The 14,782-nt window shown below is 40.0% G+C and overlaps 1 protein-coding gene across 14 annotated transcripts in view; it reads right to left on the bottom strand.

Annotated features, from left to right (window-relative positions):
* LOC144234341 (myomegalin) overlaps positions 1-14,782 on the bottom strand; it is a 189,231-nt gene that overhangs the window by 44,056 nt on the left and 130,393 nt on the right. For 13 of the 14 annotated variants that reach the window (XM_077767682.1, XM_077767740.1, XM_077767733.1 and 10 more), the window contains 5 exons: positions 13,813-13,904; positions 10,782-10,898; positions 10,314-10,451; positions 9,423-9,535; positions 7,966-8,093 (listed from right to left, as the gene is read on the bottom strand). In XM_077767682.1, the coding sequence (XP_077623808.1) occupies positions 7,966-8,093; positions 9,423-9,535; positions 10,314-10,451; positions 10,782-10,898; positions 13,813-13,904 (588 nt within the window). Of the gene's footprint in view, positions 1-7,463; positions 8,094-9,422; positions 9,536-10,313; positions 10,452-10,781; positions 10,899-13,812; positions 13,905-14,782 lie in introns of those variants that run through there. The other variant, XM_077767719.1, reaches the window with a different exon arrangement.

Below are 14,782 nucleotides of genomic sequence, written 5' to 3'. Positions count from 1 at the left end.
TGCTAGAATAATGCTGAAAAATTTTATAGAAAACATTGGAATAAGTTATCCTACATAGAGCCCTATAAGTTTACCCTAGACACCTTTCTTTGATTTGTTTTTGTCTCTTGACCAACAGTGATAAAAGAACTTCTCTTTTGTGAGGGAATACACTTTCCTAAGCTTTTACAATGCAAACTTCTTCCTACCTACCTAGTACCTCTAACTTATATTCATGAATGTACTGCTTGTTAATTTCATGCCCTGAAAACAAAGAGTCTGTCACTTCAAATTTAACTTTCTTCTCCAGGTTAAGTTTTATATGTTAGACTAGAAATTTTATTTAAAAATTTTTTTATTGGAGGCTTTGGTGGTTTTCAAATTCGAGAAATTGCAAATTTCTCTCTATATTTCACATATATAATCGATGTGGTACCTAAAACTCCCCTTTAGGTTTACAAAATTATTTTCTACCAGCTATCTGACTTGATAAAGTGCACAGAATAAAACCTTGAAAATATGATAAATCCTTAAGTGAAAATTTAAGTGTTATGCTATGTATTCTTTTAACCACTGAAACAAAAACTGAAATTTTTGTGGAGCTTTGTAAACCGAGGATGGCATCATTAATAAGAACATGGACTCTGGAGGCTGATTGGCTAGATTAGATTTCTGCTTCTGTCATTAGTTATGTGACTTCAGGCAAGTCACAACTTTTCTGTAACTGTTTCCTCACTTCTTAGGGTTAATAGTGATATCCACTCCATACAGTTGTAGTGAACTTCAGAGGATTTGCTGCTTTTGAAGTGCTTAGAGCAGTGCTTGGCATACAGTGTGCACCCAATAAACATGGCCTTTAAACAATATTAGTATTATTGTTGGTAAATTGAAATGGATCCATGGGCTGAAAAAAAGTGGCCCCAGAGCCTAAGTGTAATCAGCAGAGAGAAATTTTATATCTAATGGTATTAACTGGACGATCTTGATGGCATCTATCTGCACTTCCCTACTCCTGTCTGTCTGTTTCCCACAACAGGAGGTTTGCAATGCTACTCTTGGGTCTCTCTGCTGCACAGGAGAGTTGCAAAAACAGAACGGTCAGTAAAGTAGGATGCATTCTTTTGAACAGGTCTTTTACAGACAGGATTTATCCTCATTACATTATAACTGCCTTACAACGCCATCTTGTATGAATAAGCCTTAGGGGAAAAGTCATATAGTGTTATTTTTGTTCTTCAGTAATGAGCCTAAACTGGGGTTTCCCCAAATTCTACTCTATAGTCATTACTGTTTCCCCTTTAAGCCATTTATATTCAACCAACAGAAAATGAGTAATACTTCCCGTACAGTTACTCAGAACATAGTGGGAGTCACATCTAACTCTGAAAGGGGACGAAGGAGCAGAACCCTACAGGAGGAGCAGGCGTGTGGTGCCAAGCCCCGGGTGACCTTCCCCTCAGCGTTGGGCTTTCGGCCCAGAACCCCTGGCCGTCTCACTTGACTCTTCGGCACTGTGCCCTGTGCTGTGAGAACTCTCACCTGTTCACATCATGAGCCAGAGACAATATCCCTGACTTAAATATATTATGATGCTGTATGACAAACGAGAAAGGTCTCCTGACAAACTGCCATTTCATCTGCATCCATTCCCTTCTGAACCATAAAAAAATTGTAGTCCTCTGTAAGCTTCCGCTGAGAAATAAAAGGCTTGGGCTAGACAGATCCTGGATCCGATCTTGGAACAGAAGTAACTAGAAAAGAAATCTGCTGTCTGTGGTCAAGCCCCTCTCCGGCGTTATCTCTGTCGTTAGATCAATCTGCAACATCTCTCAAGCAACTTTCCAGCCTGTAATTTATTCAGAAAGCATTTTCCAGTGACTTAGGATTCTGTAATGTCAAGGAATTCTTCCTGCTCCTGGACTCTTTTTGTCCCCCTCAAAGAACAAACGAAGCGGGCTTTTCCCGGAACATCTGTGGGAATAGCACCAGCCATTGTGACAACGGACTCCTCAACTCTCCATCCTCCTTGCTGCTCCTTCAAGCAAGGAGACGAGGAAGAGTTTTTAAGGTAAAGTAGTTCATTTCACACTTCTGGGGGAAGCGTTATGCTGTTTCTTTAGTCTCACTTCCTTGAGGAAGAATAATCCAGACTTCTTCCTCTTCCTTCCTTTAAATAAATACAAGAGCATTCACTGATCCCAGAGCCTTAACTTGGACTTGGAATTTAAGTATAATGATCAATGGACTGATTGTCCTATGAGGAAACAAACAAACAAAGACATGAGCTTTCTCTATGTCTTCTCATAAATCTTTTCAAGAATGAAACCAAATAGTTACTGTTTGGCCTTTGATACTTTTATTGGATCTGTAAACAATCTTCCGAGTCTCAACTAAAGTAGCTAAATTCTAACACTTATGTATTTAAGAGGTACACTCTCCATTTCAGCACAAATGTTAACACAGTTGAACACAGCACAGTGCATGAATAAATGAACTTCCAGAGGAAAATGTACAGCTTGTTTTGGTGAAAAAAATAGTCCTGTGAATACTCTACTGCCAGATAGATCATTCTGTAGATAGTAGTTATTGGATCATTTAATATGTCACTTCCTTCTTCATTTAAATTGTTATGAGATCACTTCAGTTTTTCTCAACAGCCCTAGGATCAAACTTTTAAGTGATCAAAGTAAACCTGCGTTTATTATCAAACTGAATACTTCATGGAAACAGAAATTCATGATTTATAAAACATATTTGTACACACACATGCCTCTAAAGTTTACAGACTGAGAGGTTGGTATTTTAGAAAAATGATTTTGTTAACTGCAAAAGGCAAGCACTACATACTCATGTCATGCACTAAAAGCAAAACTACATGCATGTGCTAGACCATCAGGAGGTTCTAAATGGAACAAAGAAGCCAATTTGGTTCATCACCCTTATTCTTCACTATTCCCAGTAAACATTTTCTCACTGAACTTTCTATTTTATCCTTCCAGCTTTAGCAAAAGGCAAACAGTATAATAAATAAAAAATTTTATTTCTGGAATTTGATTTTAAACAACGTAAAGGGAAAGTAATGGAAAAAGAATTAGTATGTCACTTTATAAGTTTAATCATTCTTTTTTGAAACCTGGTAAAATTACTATTGTCCCCTCTGCGTGTTGGGTTTCCCTACCCCTTCCCGTCCTCTACTGGAAGCAAATTACAAGCAAAATTTTATTTGGGAAACTCGTTCTGGTTCATATGATTTTATACAAAGAAGTTGAGGACTTACCTTTTGTCAATGCTCAGACTACTTAAAAGCAACACGTCTTCTAATTATAATGAAATTATTTAACAAAGTTATTACTCTACATGTCTAGTGAGAGGGTATCTTAAATCCATATTCCAAAAAACGTTTTAAGACTCAGAAACTATCACCCTACAGAAATCAACCCGATGTACTGTCCCATTGACTTATTCCTTTGATTTTTTTATTACCGGGTTGCCTCATACAAGCTCCATTTTCCTAGCTCCTCTTTCTACAGTAAAAATGGTTCTTTACTACCAAGGGGGAAATAAAAGGTCTTCAAGTTTTAACTTGAAGAGAAAAGAGAGAAAATACTCTAGGTGTTTGTATTTCACATGATGGTAGTCTCTGAAAAAGAAAGTGAATTTCATTCATTCTATGTCTAGCACCATTTCTACGAGGCAAGATGGACAGTGGAATTTAAAGGCATGGGCTACTAATATTTTGTCCTGGCTTCCCAGGAAGTTTGTCACCTTTCCCCGCAGGACACCGGTTGCAGATCTGGAGAATTACTACCTAGGCCCTAATTGAAGAGGCAGCTTGAGTTTTTCAGGGACACCAAATGTGAAGATTCTAGGAATTTTTCATATAAAAAGACCATGAAACCAGAAAAAACAATACCTTTATCCCACCAAAGAGGAATGAGAGTTTCCTAATAGTAGCTCAAGGAAAGCAGAAGTAATGAAGTATTGTTCCCTCTATGGTTTATAGTCTAAAGGGAATGACTGTAGGTAGGTCACCTTATATTCCTCAGTGAAAGGAGCAACTTTTGGTAGAGTCTGATCTGCTTCTCCTTTCCCTAATCAGAGGACCCTAGATTCAACTAGAAAAGAGAGAGAACTAACACCAATTTCCTTGAACTGTTTTGAATCTAAAGCCAAACTCCCCAGGACCAAATACCAAATCAGCATAAATAAGCATAAAAGTGAAAGGTCTTTTATGTACACTTGGCCCAGCGGTCACTTAGGTATAAACTGCACAAGTAGAATATACTCAAGAACCTATTAGGAACATTTTTGTGGCTAGGATCTAACATCCTGTACAGGGCACAATTTTCTTGATCTTTAATCTCTTACTGTTCATAAAGACATTGACAAATCTTTTCAAAATATGAATAAGGAAGTAGAAGTACCAAAAATACTGCCTGCTGTCCACAGTGAGCGAAGAGAAGCAGGTGTGGGAGAGGGGTGGGTGAGACTAAGGATAAGCGCACATCTATCAAAGCAAAAGGCTCACAATATTAAAATGGTCCGGTCGTGCCTTTTCAGAAAAATCACTTGGCTGAACAGCTAAGAAGAAAACACCAGAAAAATGTTGATTTCTACGAGGCATTAATAGTCAACAGACTTCAACAATACAAACCTGCAAGAGAAAAGAATTTAAGGGAAGTATCTATCAAAAGGGTCCTCACTTCACTCATTAAATAAATCCCGGAGGCCCTTTGCAGCTCTACAGCTCTAAAAATTATAGGCTTCATCCACCCTGACCTCTTACCATCCTGACTTTGCATATCATTATTCAAAAATGAAACTGTAAGAAAAACCAAATCTATCCATATGGATTTTACTCAATTTAAGTCGTGTGCTTCCAATTAAGCATGGCCTGGACATAATTCATCCATTTTCTCTCAAGATCTTTTTATTTTTTTAATTGAATCACCAGGTTCTACAAGCACATGATGTTTTTATCTAAAATTATTGTAATGTTGGGGCACCTGGGTGGCTCAGTCAGTTAAGCTTCTGACTCTTAATTTCGGCTCAAGTCCTAATCTCATGGCTGTGAGAAACAGCCCTGCATTGGGCTCTGTGCTGAGCATGAAGCCTGCTTAAGATTTTTTTTTCTCTCTCTCTCTCTCTCTCTCTTCCCCTCTCCCCTGCTCATATATTCTCTCTCAAAAAAAAATAAAATGAACAAAACAAAAATTTTAATTATTGTAATGTTGAAAATGTCTGACAAAGGCAGAATAACCCAGTAAGATAAAGGGTCTGTACTCTTGAAGAGAGAATGGAAATCATTTTATATCACACTTAATAAAATAATATGAATGGTGTGGCCAATCACAGCATCCTCTGTCTGTGGTTATAGAACAAAATTCATCAGAGTCGAGTTCTCTAATAAGATGCCAAATTATCACACAAATTGTTAGACTAGCAAGCCCTCTGTAGGCAGTACTGTTTGCGAGCCTCATTCCAGGACATTAGATTTTAGCCACAGCTATGGTATCAGAATCAATCTCTTAATTTATCCTTTCCAACAAAATCACTTAATTTTCCAAAATGTTCTCTACAGACCAATATTAAAGGTGAGTAATTATAGCAATAGTCTGTCTCTTTGGAACTGAAATCAGGACCAGAATTCACTTACTTTTTCCTCCCTAATTTATTAGCGTAATTTTTCAATAGGAAGTTGGGTTTCTCATCATTCATCCAGCTACGTTAATATTTCTAACATTTAGTAACAGTTCGGGATACTAAGGGAAATTTCTACTCTTGGAGGATGATAGAAGCAGGGGTACAAATTATCAGAAATTATTGTAATCACTATGAGCCATCAGAACCCAAAAAAGTCACTCATGTTTGAATCTTAACAGGAAGGACATCTAAAAGCTTCCTTGGTCTGTTAGCAAAATTAAGAAAAAAATAACTTCTGGGATGCCTGGGTGGCTCAGTCGGTTAAGTGTCCAACTTTGGCTCAGGTCATGATCTCGCGGTTCATGAGTTCGAGACCCGCACTGGGTTCTGTGCTGACAGCTCAGAGCCTAGAGCCTGCTTCAGATTCTGTGTCTCCCTCTCTCTCTGTCCCTCCCCTGCACATGATGTCTCTCTGTCTCAAAAATAAATCAAAACAAAAAACAAAATTTAAAAAGAAAAAAACACTTCCTAGATGCCTCATAATCATATGACAGACTAGTCTTTGGTGGTTGAAGTTTCTTTAAGTTCAATTACCCCCATGTTACTTCTAGAAAACTACAAAAAGCAGGAAGGGGTCCCTAAAGATTGGAAGACTAAGAAATGGGTGGTTCTTCTGACACTTCCTATCTCCTTCCTTAAATGACCGTTCACCCCAACAGCCATTAAAACTGAAAAGCATTTCCATTAAGAGGAAGGCTTATGGCCGTCAATCTTTTGCAAAATACTTAATCAGAAAATCTCAGGGTGTTTCTCCAGGGGAACATTTTCTTCCCGGTCCACTTTGGTTGGACTGATGTTCTATCTGTTGTTACAGGCATGGCTAAGGTTACAAAGTTGGACAGAACTCAGAATGCAGGGCAACCCATGTCAACACAGGAATGTGAAAGAAATACAAGTGTCCTGTAAAAACTGGAGGGAAAACAGAAAAATCACTGTGCGCCCCCTAGCTGAGGAAGACTCAGTTACGTTTGTGATGCTGGATCGCCTCCTTCCCTGTTCCCCAAATTCCGTGTTTAAAAATGGAAATCTCAACTTCTAATCCAGGAAACTTCCAACCAGCAGAAATATGAAACCTCAGGGTGCTGAACCTACAAAGTTCCAAAGTAATCCTGGTTATTTATACTCTTGACATTTAAGATAGTAGAAGGACAATGTGTGGGGTCCCTTTCCTTACGCGTCTCCTGCTACCATAAGAAAGCACTGAGGCGGTGACCAAAACCTGTGAACCCAGATCTGTGACTTTTTTTCCCCTAAACCAAACACTCCAAAGCCTATTACTTATTTTAATATGGAGTAAAGGAGAAGCACTAGAACATGAAAAACCTAGGGTTCCACCTAGCACCACTACCAAATGGAAAAAACATAAGCCATGCTTTCCTCTTGCTGCAATGAGCTATTTAGTGAGATGCTGAATTTAGAGGGGGCAGTACATTTGATATTATCTTTTTACACAAAGAATCGTGACTGAAAGACATGGGAAGCGTTCTCACTGAAGCAATGTTCTGACTAAATAGTACACCCTTGTTAAAGAAAAACACCAATGGAACTTCATCTGCACTGAATCTAATTTCACTATCAATATGATTCAATATCAACTCTGAGACAGTATCAGAGGAAAAGGTTTACCGTAAGCACGTGAATGACCTTCGCCTCTGCTTTTCGCCTCACCTCACCCTTTTAATACTTGCAGTCTGCTACGGCCAGACTCGCTGTGATCACCTTCCGCTAAGGGTTATGCCACTTTTGCAAAGTGATTCTTATGGACATTTAATCTCTCTCTCTTTCATCTTGAAACTTTTATTTGATTAGAAAAATTCTCTCACTCAAAGAGCAGGAGTTGAATAATGGCAAAAATACACATGCATGCATTTATGACAGGATATGGTACATATGAAATGGGCGGTGATAGCAGGGGAGGAATAAACTTTATTGGCCCACGGAGAGTGAAGAGGGAATGAGGAGGGGCTGGGGGAAAGAGTGAATATGGGTGGGAAAACTGAAATGGAATGATCTGAAAGGTGTGCATTCAATTTGTAACCTCTACCATTCCATTCAGAGATAGGTCTGTACAGCGCCAAACAGGGACACTACAGTGAGCTTCACTGGGTAGCGGATGCTCCTTGTGGCAGTTCTATCATTAGCAAGTCACCACTGAACTCTACCAGAGGCAGACAAGGCTCTGGGGTTAGTGCAAACAAGGCTCTCCATCCTGGGCTGCAGCCTGACCCGCCAGTGCTCAGAAGGCATGCTTGTGACGACCTCGCACACTTTCCAGTTCCCCACCTCCAATGGCGGCCAGGGTCTCCAGCCTGCTTAAGCGCTCCAGGCTTCTTCCAAGAACTTCTTCTAGCCGACCACGTATCACCTGGACCCCTTCTAGTTCCACCTGCAGAGTGCGGTCTCTCTCAGAGCTGAGTAAACATGCCACATGGAAGGAAAATCGATTAGCCATCAACTGTAATGGGTCTACATGTGCTTCCAAAGGGTCACGAGGCTTTCTAAAGGACTCTGTCCGAGACACGGCAAATGAACACAGTCTTTGTTTTGGTACTGCTACTGTTCACTGCTGACACATTAGCAGGGCCTGCCCCTTTCATTAAAGCTTGCCCCTTTGTGTTAGATTCTGGGCCGACGTCACATAAAACCATAGCTCCTAAGACTTAGCTCACACCTCTATAGCCAAAATAAGAAATTTCACTCTTTAAAAAAATTTTTTTAGAATGTTTATTTTAGAGAGAGAGAGAGAGAGAGAGAGAGAGACAGAGGGCGAGTGGGGGTGGGGCAGAGAAAGGGAGACAGAATCCGAATTAGGCTCCAGGCTCTGAGCTGTCAGGACAGAGCCTGATGTGGGACTCAAACTCCTGAACTGTGAGATCATGACCTGAGCTGAAGTCGGACGCTTAACTGACTTGAGCCGCCCAGGTGACCCAAGAAATTTCACTTTTTGACTAAGAGTATTAGTTTCTGAAAAAACAAAACCTAGGAAAAACTTAATGCAAATTGAAGCAATACTGAGCCACCTAGGACTGTTATTAAAGACTCTCTCTCTCTCTCTCTCTCAAAAATAAACATTAAAAAAAGAATTAAAAAAAGTAATACAATCATTGTCCTATATACCTCTCTTCTGCTTTCATTTTCTTTAAGTAGAAAGAAAAAAATGCTTAAATTGAACACAAAACTAGAAGAAACGGAACAGTAAAAGAAAAAAAATTAGGAAAGACAAAAGGGTGAGGAGTAAAGGCAAAATGAGAAAAAAAATTATGGGAATAGAAAATGAACCAGAATGCTGTAATATACATGACCAAAAATCAAGAGGTATAAGCAAACATATTCATCATGATGGCTAACAGTAATCCTGGGTTGATACTGGCCATCATGGCAAATATATTTTCTTCCATGATACCTAGTGAGTATCAATACCCTTTATATTCTTACACTTGGACTAGCACAGCCCTTACCAGGACATGGAGCAGAGGAAGGAAAGGAATTGAATGTTTACTATATGCAAGGCATTAGTTTAGACGTCTGACAAGTCTTCTCATTTGATCACTGTGTAGCTATATGAAATAGGGACTATTCCTGACTTGAGACTTAAACACCAGGCTCAGAGCCATCCACATGACAAATGACAAACTGAGTAGTGCTAGTATGTCTTTGCTTCTTTTTCTTCCTGCTTCGAGATCATAAGCATCTGCGCCTAAAGTCGAACAGAAGGATAAATATTGCCATCACTCTCTTACCTCTCTGGATGCGCGTGGAACTTCACCAGACTGCTATAGAGCTGTCTCTCTGCCTGCAAAGCCTCATTGAGCCGACTCCGTTCATCTACCAGCCCTTCGAGCATCAGCAGCAACTGAGTAAAAGAAGGAATATGCAGATGGAGACAGGAGACACAAACCCACAGTGGATCTTGAGAGAGCATCGAAAACAATGTACGAGCATGCACTGTGACCAATAAAACTCACCAACTACGTACTTAAACTTTCTATTGTATTTTACAGCTTTCATGTCAATGTCCATTGTCTATTTTTAATCTTTAAAACTCTATAGGGCAGATTTCAAATGTGGGAGATAAAAGAGGAAAGAGACAGAAGCCAGAAGCACTGGGAAGAGGCTAAGAGAAGAAAGTAGAAGGAAAAGAGAGGGAGGGTTAGGAGGAGACACACAGTAGGACTTACTGGTATTTTTTATTCATTCAATAAATATTTATAGAGCACCTTCTACGTGCCTGGCTCTGCTCTAGGGATAAGCTTACTACCTGGTAGGTGGAGGAGACACCAACAGTCACAGACAGGTGTCACAGTGAGCTACGGAAAGTGCTGTACAGAAGATAGTGTATGACCAGCAGAGGTCTGTGCAGGTGAACTGCTCCAGCTAAAAGCTAGGACTGGAGTGAAATGAGTCGTTAGTGAAAGAGATGATAACAGAGGCAGGGAGTACAGGCAAGTAGGTCTTTTCAAAAAGTCTGGCACAGAAGAAAGGTCAGATATGGGGCGGTAGCTACAAAGGAACTACAAATGTCAGGGCCTCTGTCACTGCTACTGACCAACACAGGAAACTTTAGAGCACAGATTCTCTATGAAATTCCATCAACATCAACATCCATCAAGGTTTATATTCTAACAGCTTACTTGTTGTCTTCGATTTCCTGAAGTTTCCTGACCCCGTGATTCTACTGCAGCGACTTTTTCCCGAAGTAATAAGACTTCCTGGGTCAGGCGTTCCATAGCTGGTATGTCTTCAGGATCAACCAGTTGCATTTGCAGGTCCTAAAAGTAAACAAAACAAAACACAAACAAAAAGAAAAACAAGCTAGTAATAAGAATGCTATTTAGCAGAGAAGCCAAGGAGCCAATGTCCCTGAAATAGTCTGCTCTGCTTTCAAGCGGAATACCGGTAAGACACACGAAAAGTACCAATACATTCGTTATGAGATCTCAGCCACTCTAACGAAGTCAAAGAGAACACGGTAACATCTAAGAGACTCAAACTAACAGTGCACAAAGGAAGTAAGCACTGGCCGGGGACTCAAAGTATCCAAAGGTCTGAAGGTGCCCTACATGTTCTGAGCTGTAGTCATTTAAAAAGCTTTGAAAGACCTTTATGAGGTCTTCTTTGATCTGTATGTTCCTGGTCAGGGACTCCAGGTCGGCGGCCTGCACCTGCAGCTCTTCCTCTTGCGCGGCCACCATGGACTGTAGTGCAGAAAGTTCCATCTGCGGAGAGAAAGAATCCTGCAGTGAGTGTCAGGGGGGACCAGAACTGTCGCATTTCCATTTTAACACCAAGGTTTTCTGTATGAAATCACTATCAGCCAGGAATGTGGGTAAAAACTAGAAGATGAAGAGTCCTCTGCTGGTCGATCAATACACCAGAGTGTGGTGCGAAGGCGTGTTTTATGGGACGCGGTGATGGCAGGTTCAATGATGTCCTCCACTTTACTTAGCAGATAAAGCATCAAATTTGTTTAACTAAGGAGTTTATTATGTCACTTAAAAAAATAACAGGTGAGTGAATCCTCCCAACAGCCCTCCAGAATAAACTGGTCTTCTCTTCCCCAATTTAAATGTGAGGTGACTGAGGCTGAGAGAAATTAAGGAACCTGGTCCAAGTCTCATGGAGCCAGGAAGTGACCTCAGGGAAGCAGACTCCGCACACAAGGCTATAACGCCTTTGATTACACCCACACATCCTTCGTGGAGATGGCAAGTGATTTGTTAAGTAAACATTTTAAGGAACGACATTGCGATGTAAAGAACAGAGGCATAAGGGAGCCTGACTGGCTCAGCAAGTAGAGCATGTGACTCTCGATCTGGGGGTTGTAAGTTCAAGTCCCACATTGGGTGTGGAGGTTACTTAAAAATAAAGCCTTAAAGAAAGAAAAAAAAAAGAAAATAGGTGTGACACACGAAGACAGATGCCCCCCAGTGAGTTTAAGGCATAGTCAAGCTTCCTAAAGGAAGCAGTGCCTCTTTAATATATAAAATGTGAGCTGTGTGCAATAAAGACCTTACTTCTAATCCCATCAACACAGACAGTTCACTATGTGGGCTCATCATTTGTAACTACACAGTTATTTGATATCCTGGGCTACTGTGCATGTTGGGAAGAAATACTTCTCACATTTCCCTGCATGAGGAAGGACCTCGGTTAGTGTAACTCCTGACTTGTCTCCACTCCTTTACTCAGCCCCAGGTAGGCGAAGGGACTTACCTGAATGGCATACTGGGGAAGAATAAGCCATGCATGCCTGACTTGGCTCCATCATTCTTTTGGGGAAGCACTGGCTGCAAGAAGCCCGTTTTTGCCACTGTTTCTCCAAGGGCAGGCCTGCTGTGTGTGGGACTTAGGTAGACAGAGGTCTACCCCGTTCTGGGGGTTGGCTAGCAGGCCTCTTGGTTCTTGCATTAAGTTCTCTACCTGCGCCTGTGTCCGTAATGCAGTTGGTAAAATAAAAATGCTCTGCCACTACTTTATTTCTCAGTTTGATCAGATCTTGGGTATGAAAAAGGAGGGCCCTCTTCATAGGCCCCTATCATTATATAGATGGGTATGTGCTCCATAGAAGAGAAATTCAATCACAAGGAAGCTACACTACTGCAGCATAATAAAGGTCTGCAGTGAGGCACACATGGGCTTTAACTCTTGGCAGAATCTTCCTATAAGGCATTTAAACTGAGCTTCAATTCCCTCAATTGTAAAAATGGAAAAAATACCTATTTTTCAGGGCCATATGAGAATAGAGAAAATGGATTTAAAAGTGTGTGGCAGGCAATCAGTGAATGTTAATTATTGCTACCACTGCTACTATTATTTCAAGACAGTGGGGGGAGGGCGGATGTTTAAAAATTTGAGAAAATCGACATGGCTTTTGGTACATATCCAAAAAGTACAGAACCAAAAAGCAACGTTGCACTGAAATGAGTATATGTGGGAAAAACAGGAATAGCATGTGGAAACTGAACTGAAATACCTGATGTGAATAATCAGATAATGGCTACAGTAGAACCAAAAAAAGGAAAAAAAAAAACAAAACTGGGAGGGAAACCAGGGGATTTTGAAAACTGGTATTTTTAAAATGTCATACAATTTCATATCCTCAAAACTAGAGTCACATAACAGTAGTCTGGTTATAAGGAGAAATATAGTTACAAGAGGAGAAATGAGGAAGTACAATAAGATAACCACAAACGCGAATACAGGTTTTATATTTTAGACCTAACTCTGGCAAAGAGGTGGAATATAACTGATGTTGACTAGCCAGGTAAGCTTAATTTAGGAGCCCATGACACTGCTGCCCCTCTGAAATAGATGCTTTCAGTGTTAGCTGGTACCTCTATACCGTGGCCCTGGTATTTCTTTCCCAGCTGGACATACAGCCAGCTGTACGGGGCGGCAGAGAGAGAAGGGATTCTCCTGTAAGGCTGGGCAGCCTCTTCTAAGAAAATTCATGAAAACTCCATTGCTAGAAGTAGGGCCCAAGATTGGGAAGATTATCTGCTCCAAGTCATGACTTCTTAGCAAGTATTTTGAGTCACAAAAGACCTCAATTTAAATCTTAGCTTCAGGATGTCTTACTAGTTACAGGACACTTTCCCAACTCTATGTTTAAAAAGAAAAAATCAGTGTTTCATCTTCTTCATCTATAGAATAGGGTCAATACCACTCAGTTTGCAGAGTCATAAGCATTAGTGCTAATTTACGTACCCGTACGGTCCACTGCATACAGCAAGTAGTCAATAAACATTAATGATCATTCCCCAAAGTCTTTTGTTCCATATTTTTAAAACTAATTTTGCGGATCTAACGTCACAATTCCAAGCAGCCCTTATACAGTATTTCACTTTTTCACAAGTTCTTTACAATGATTCTAGTTAGCGACGGGCAGAGAGAGCAGTCTTTGTCTCTTCAGCACTTAAAAGTTTAATGGTCTCCATGTATAAAAATAAGAGCATGTTTTGAGAAAATATGTATATAAAGCGATTTCTGGTTTTCTCCTGAAAGAAAAGTCTTACTTTGCTTTGGGACCTAGCTAGTATACTTACTTGGACAACTGTAGTTTTTTAAATAGAAACTATCCTGAAAGAAAAGAAAAGGGATTTAGAAATGAGACTCCCTGAGAAAACTCACCCGGCTTTCTCTTTCCTTTTTAGCCATGAGCTCGAGCTCTTCCTTGGCAGTACCCAGCTCCTTCTCCAGCCCGGTCATGGCATCCAAGTCTCCTGGGAGTGAACACACAGCACTAGTGTCAATCACTGTAATTCACAGGGCTTCTGCTACCTTCCTTCTGGGGAATTGACTCTGAATACACAATCTAACAACAACAATAACAACGGCTCTATGGACAGGTTGTTCTTTGTGGCATTAATTGTAATAGCAAAATACTGCAATCCGTCTACAGAAGACTGAATAAACCACGGTATGCCCATGCCATGAAGTACTATAATCAACCGTAAAAAGAATGAGGAAAATCTTTATGAACAGGCATGGACTAATTTCTAAGATACACTATTAAGTAAAACAAGGTGGGTACAAAAGAATACACCTAGTGTAGTATGTTTTATATTAGGAAAGGGGACAACAAGAACACACACACATCACACAGAGACACAGGACTGCTCTCTTACTTTGCAAAAAGAAACTTAGGGAAGGATAACCCAGAATGAAATTGGTTGCCTTCAAGGGAGGGGTGAAAACAGGAGAGGAATGTTAGGGAAGTTGATGGAGCTTCTGAGTGCACTTTTCTATATATTTGAGTTTTGAATCATGCTAATGTTTTATATTTTTAATGTGTAAAGTTAGTTCAATAATAACAGGGAGGAAAAAGCCTAAAACTGAATATTAACATAAATGAACCTGTATAACAAATAGATAAAACAAGCACCCAGAAAAACAAAAATTAATCCAAATAATTTTTTGAACTCAGTATTCTAACTATATATCCTCGGCGGGAAAGAGTCTAAGGGTTAAACAAGTAAATAAAAAGAAACCTTAAACACTATTTAATGAGTTTTTTGTTGATAGCTATATTCGCGTAGCAATCATGAAACCAGTTTTGTGCATTGTGCCAATATGTGAGTATATTGATGTTATAGGTAAG

The sequence above is a fragment of the Crocuta crocuta genome, unplaced genomic scaffold (genome assembly GCF_008692635.1).
Source record: "Crocuta crocuta isolate KB4526 unplaced genomic scaffold, BGI_CrCroc_1.0 scaffold180, whole genome shotgun sequence".
Classification (NCBI taxonomy): domain Eukaryota; kingdom Metazoa; phylum Chordata; class Mammalia; order Carnivora; family Hyaenidae; genus Crocuta; species Crocuta crocuta.
This window is presented reverse-complemented; position numbering and strand designations above follow the sequence as displayed.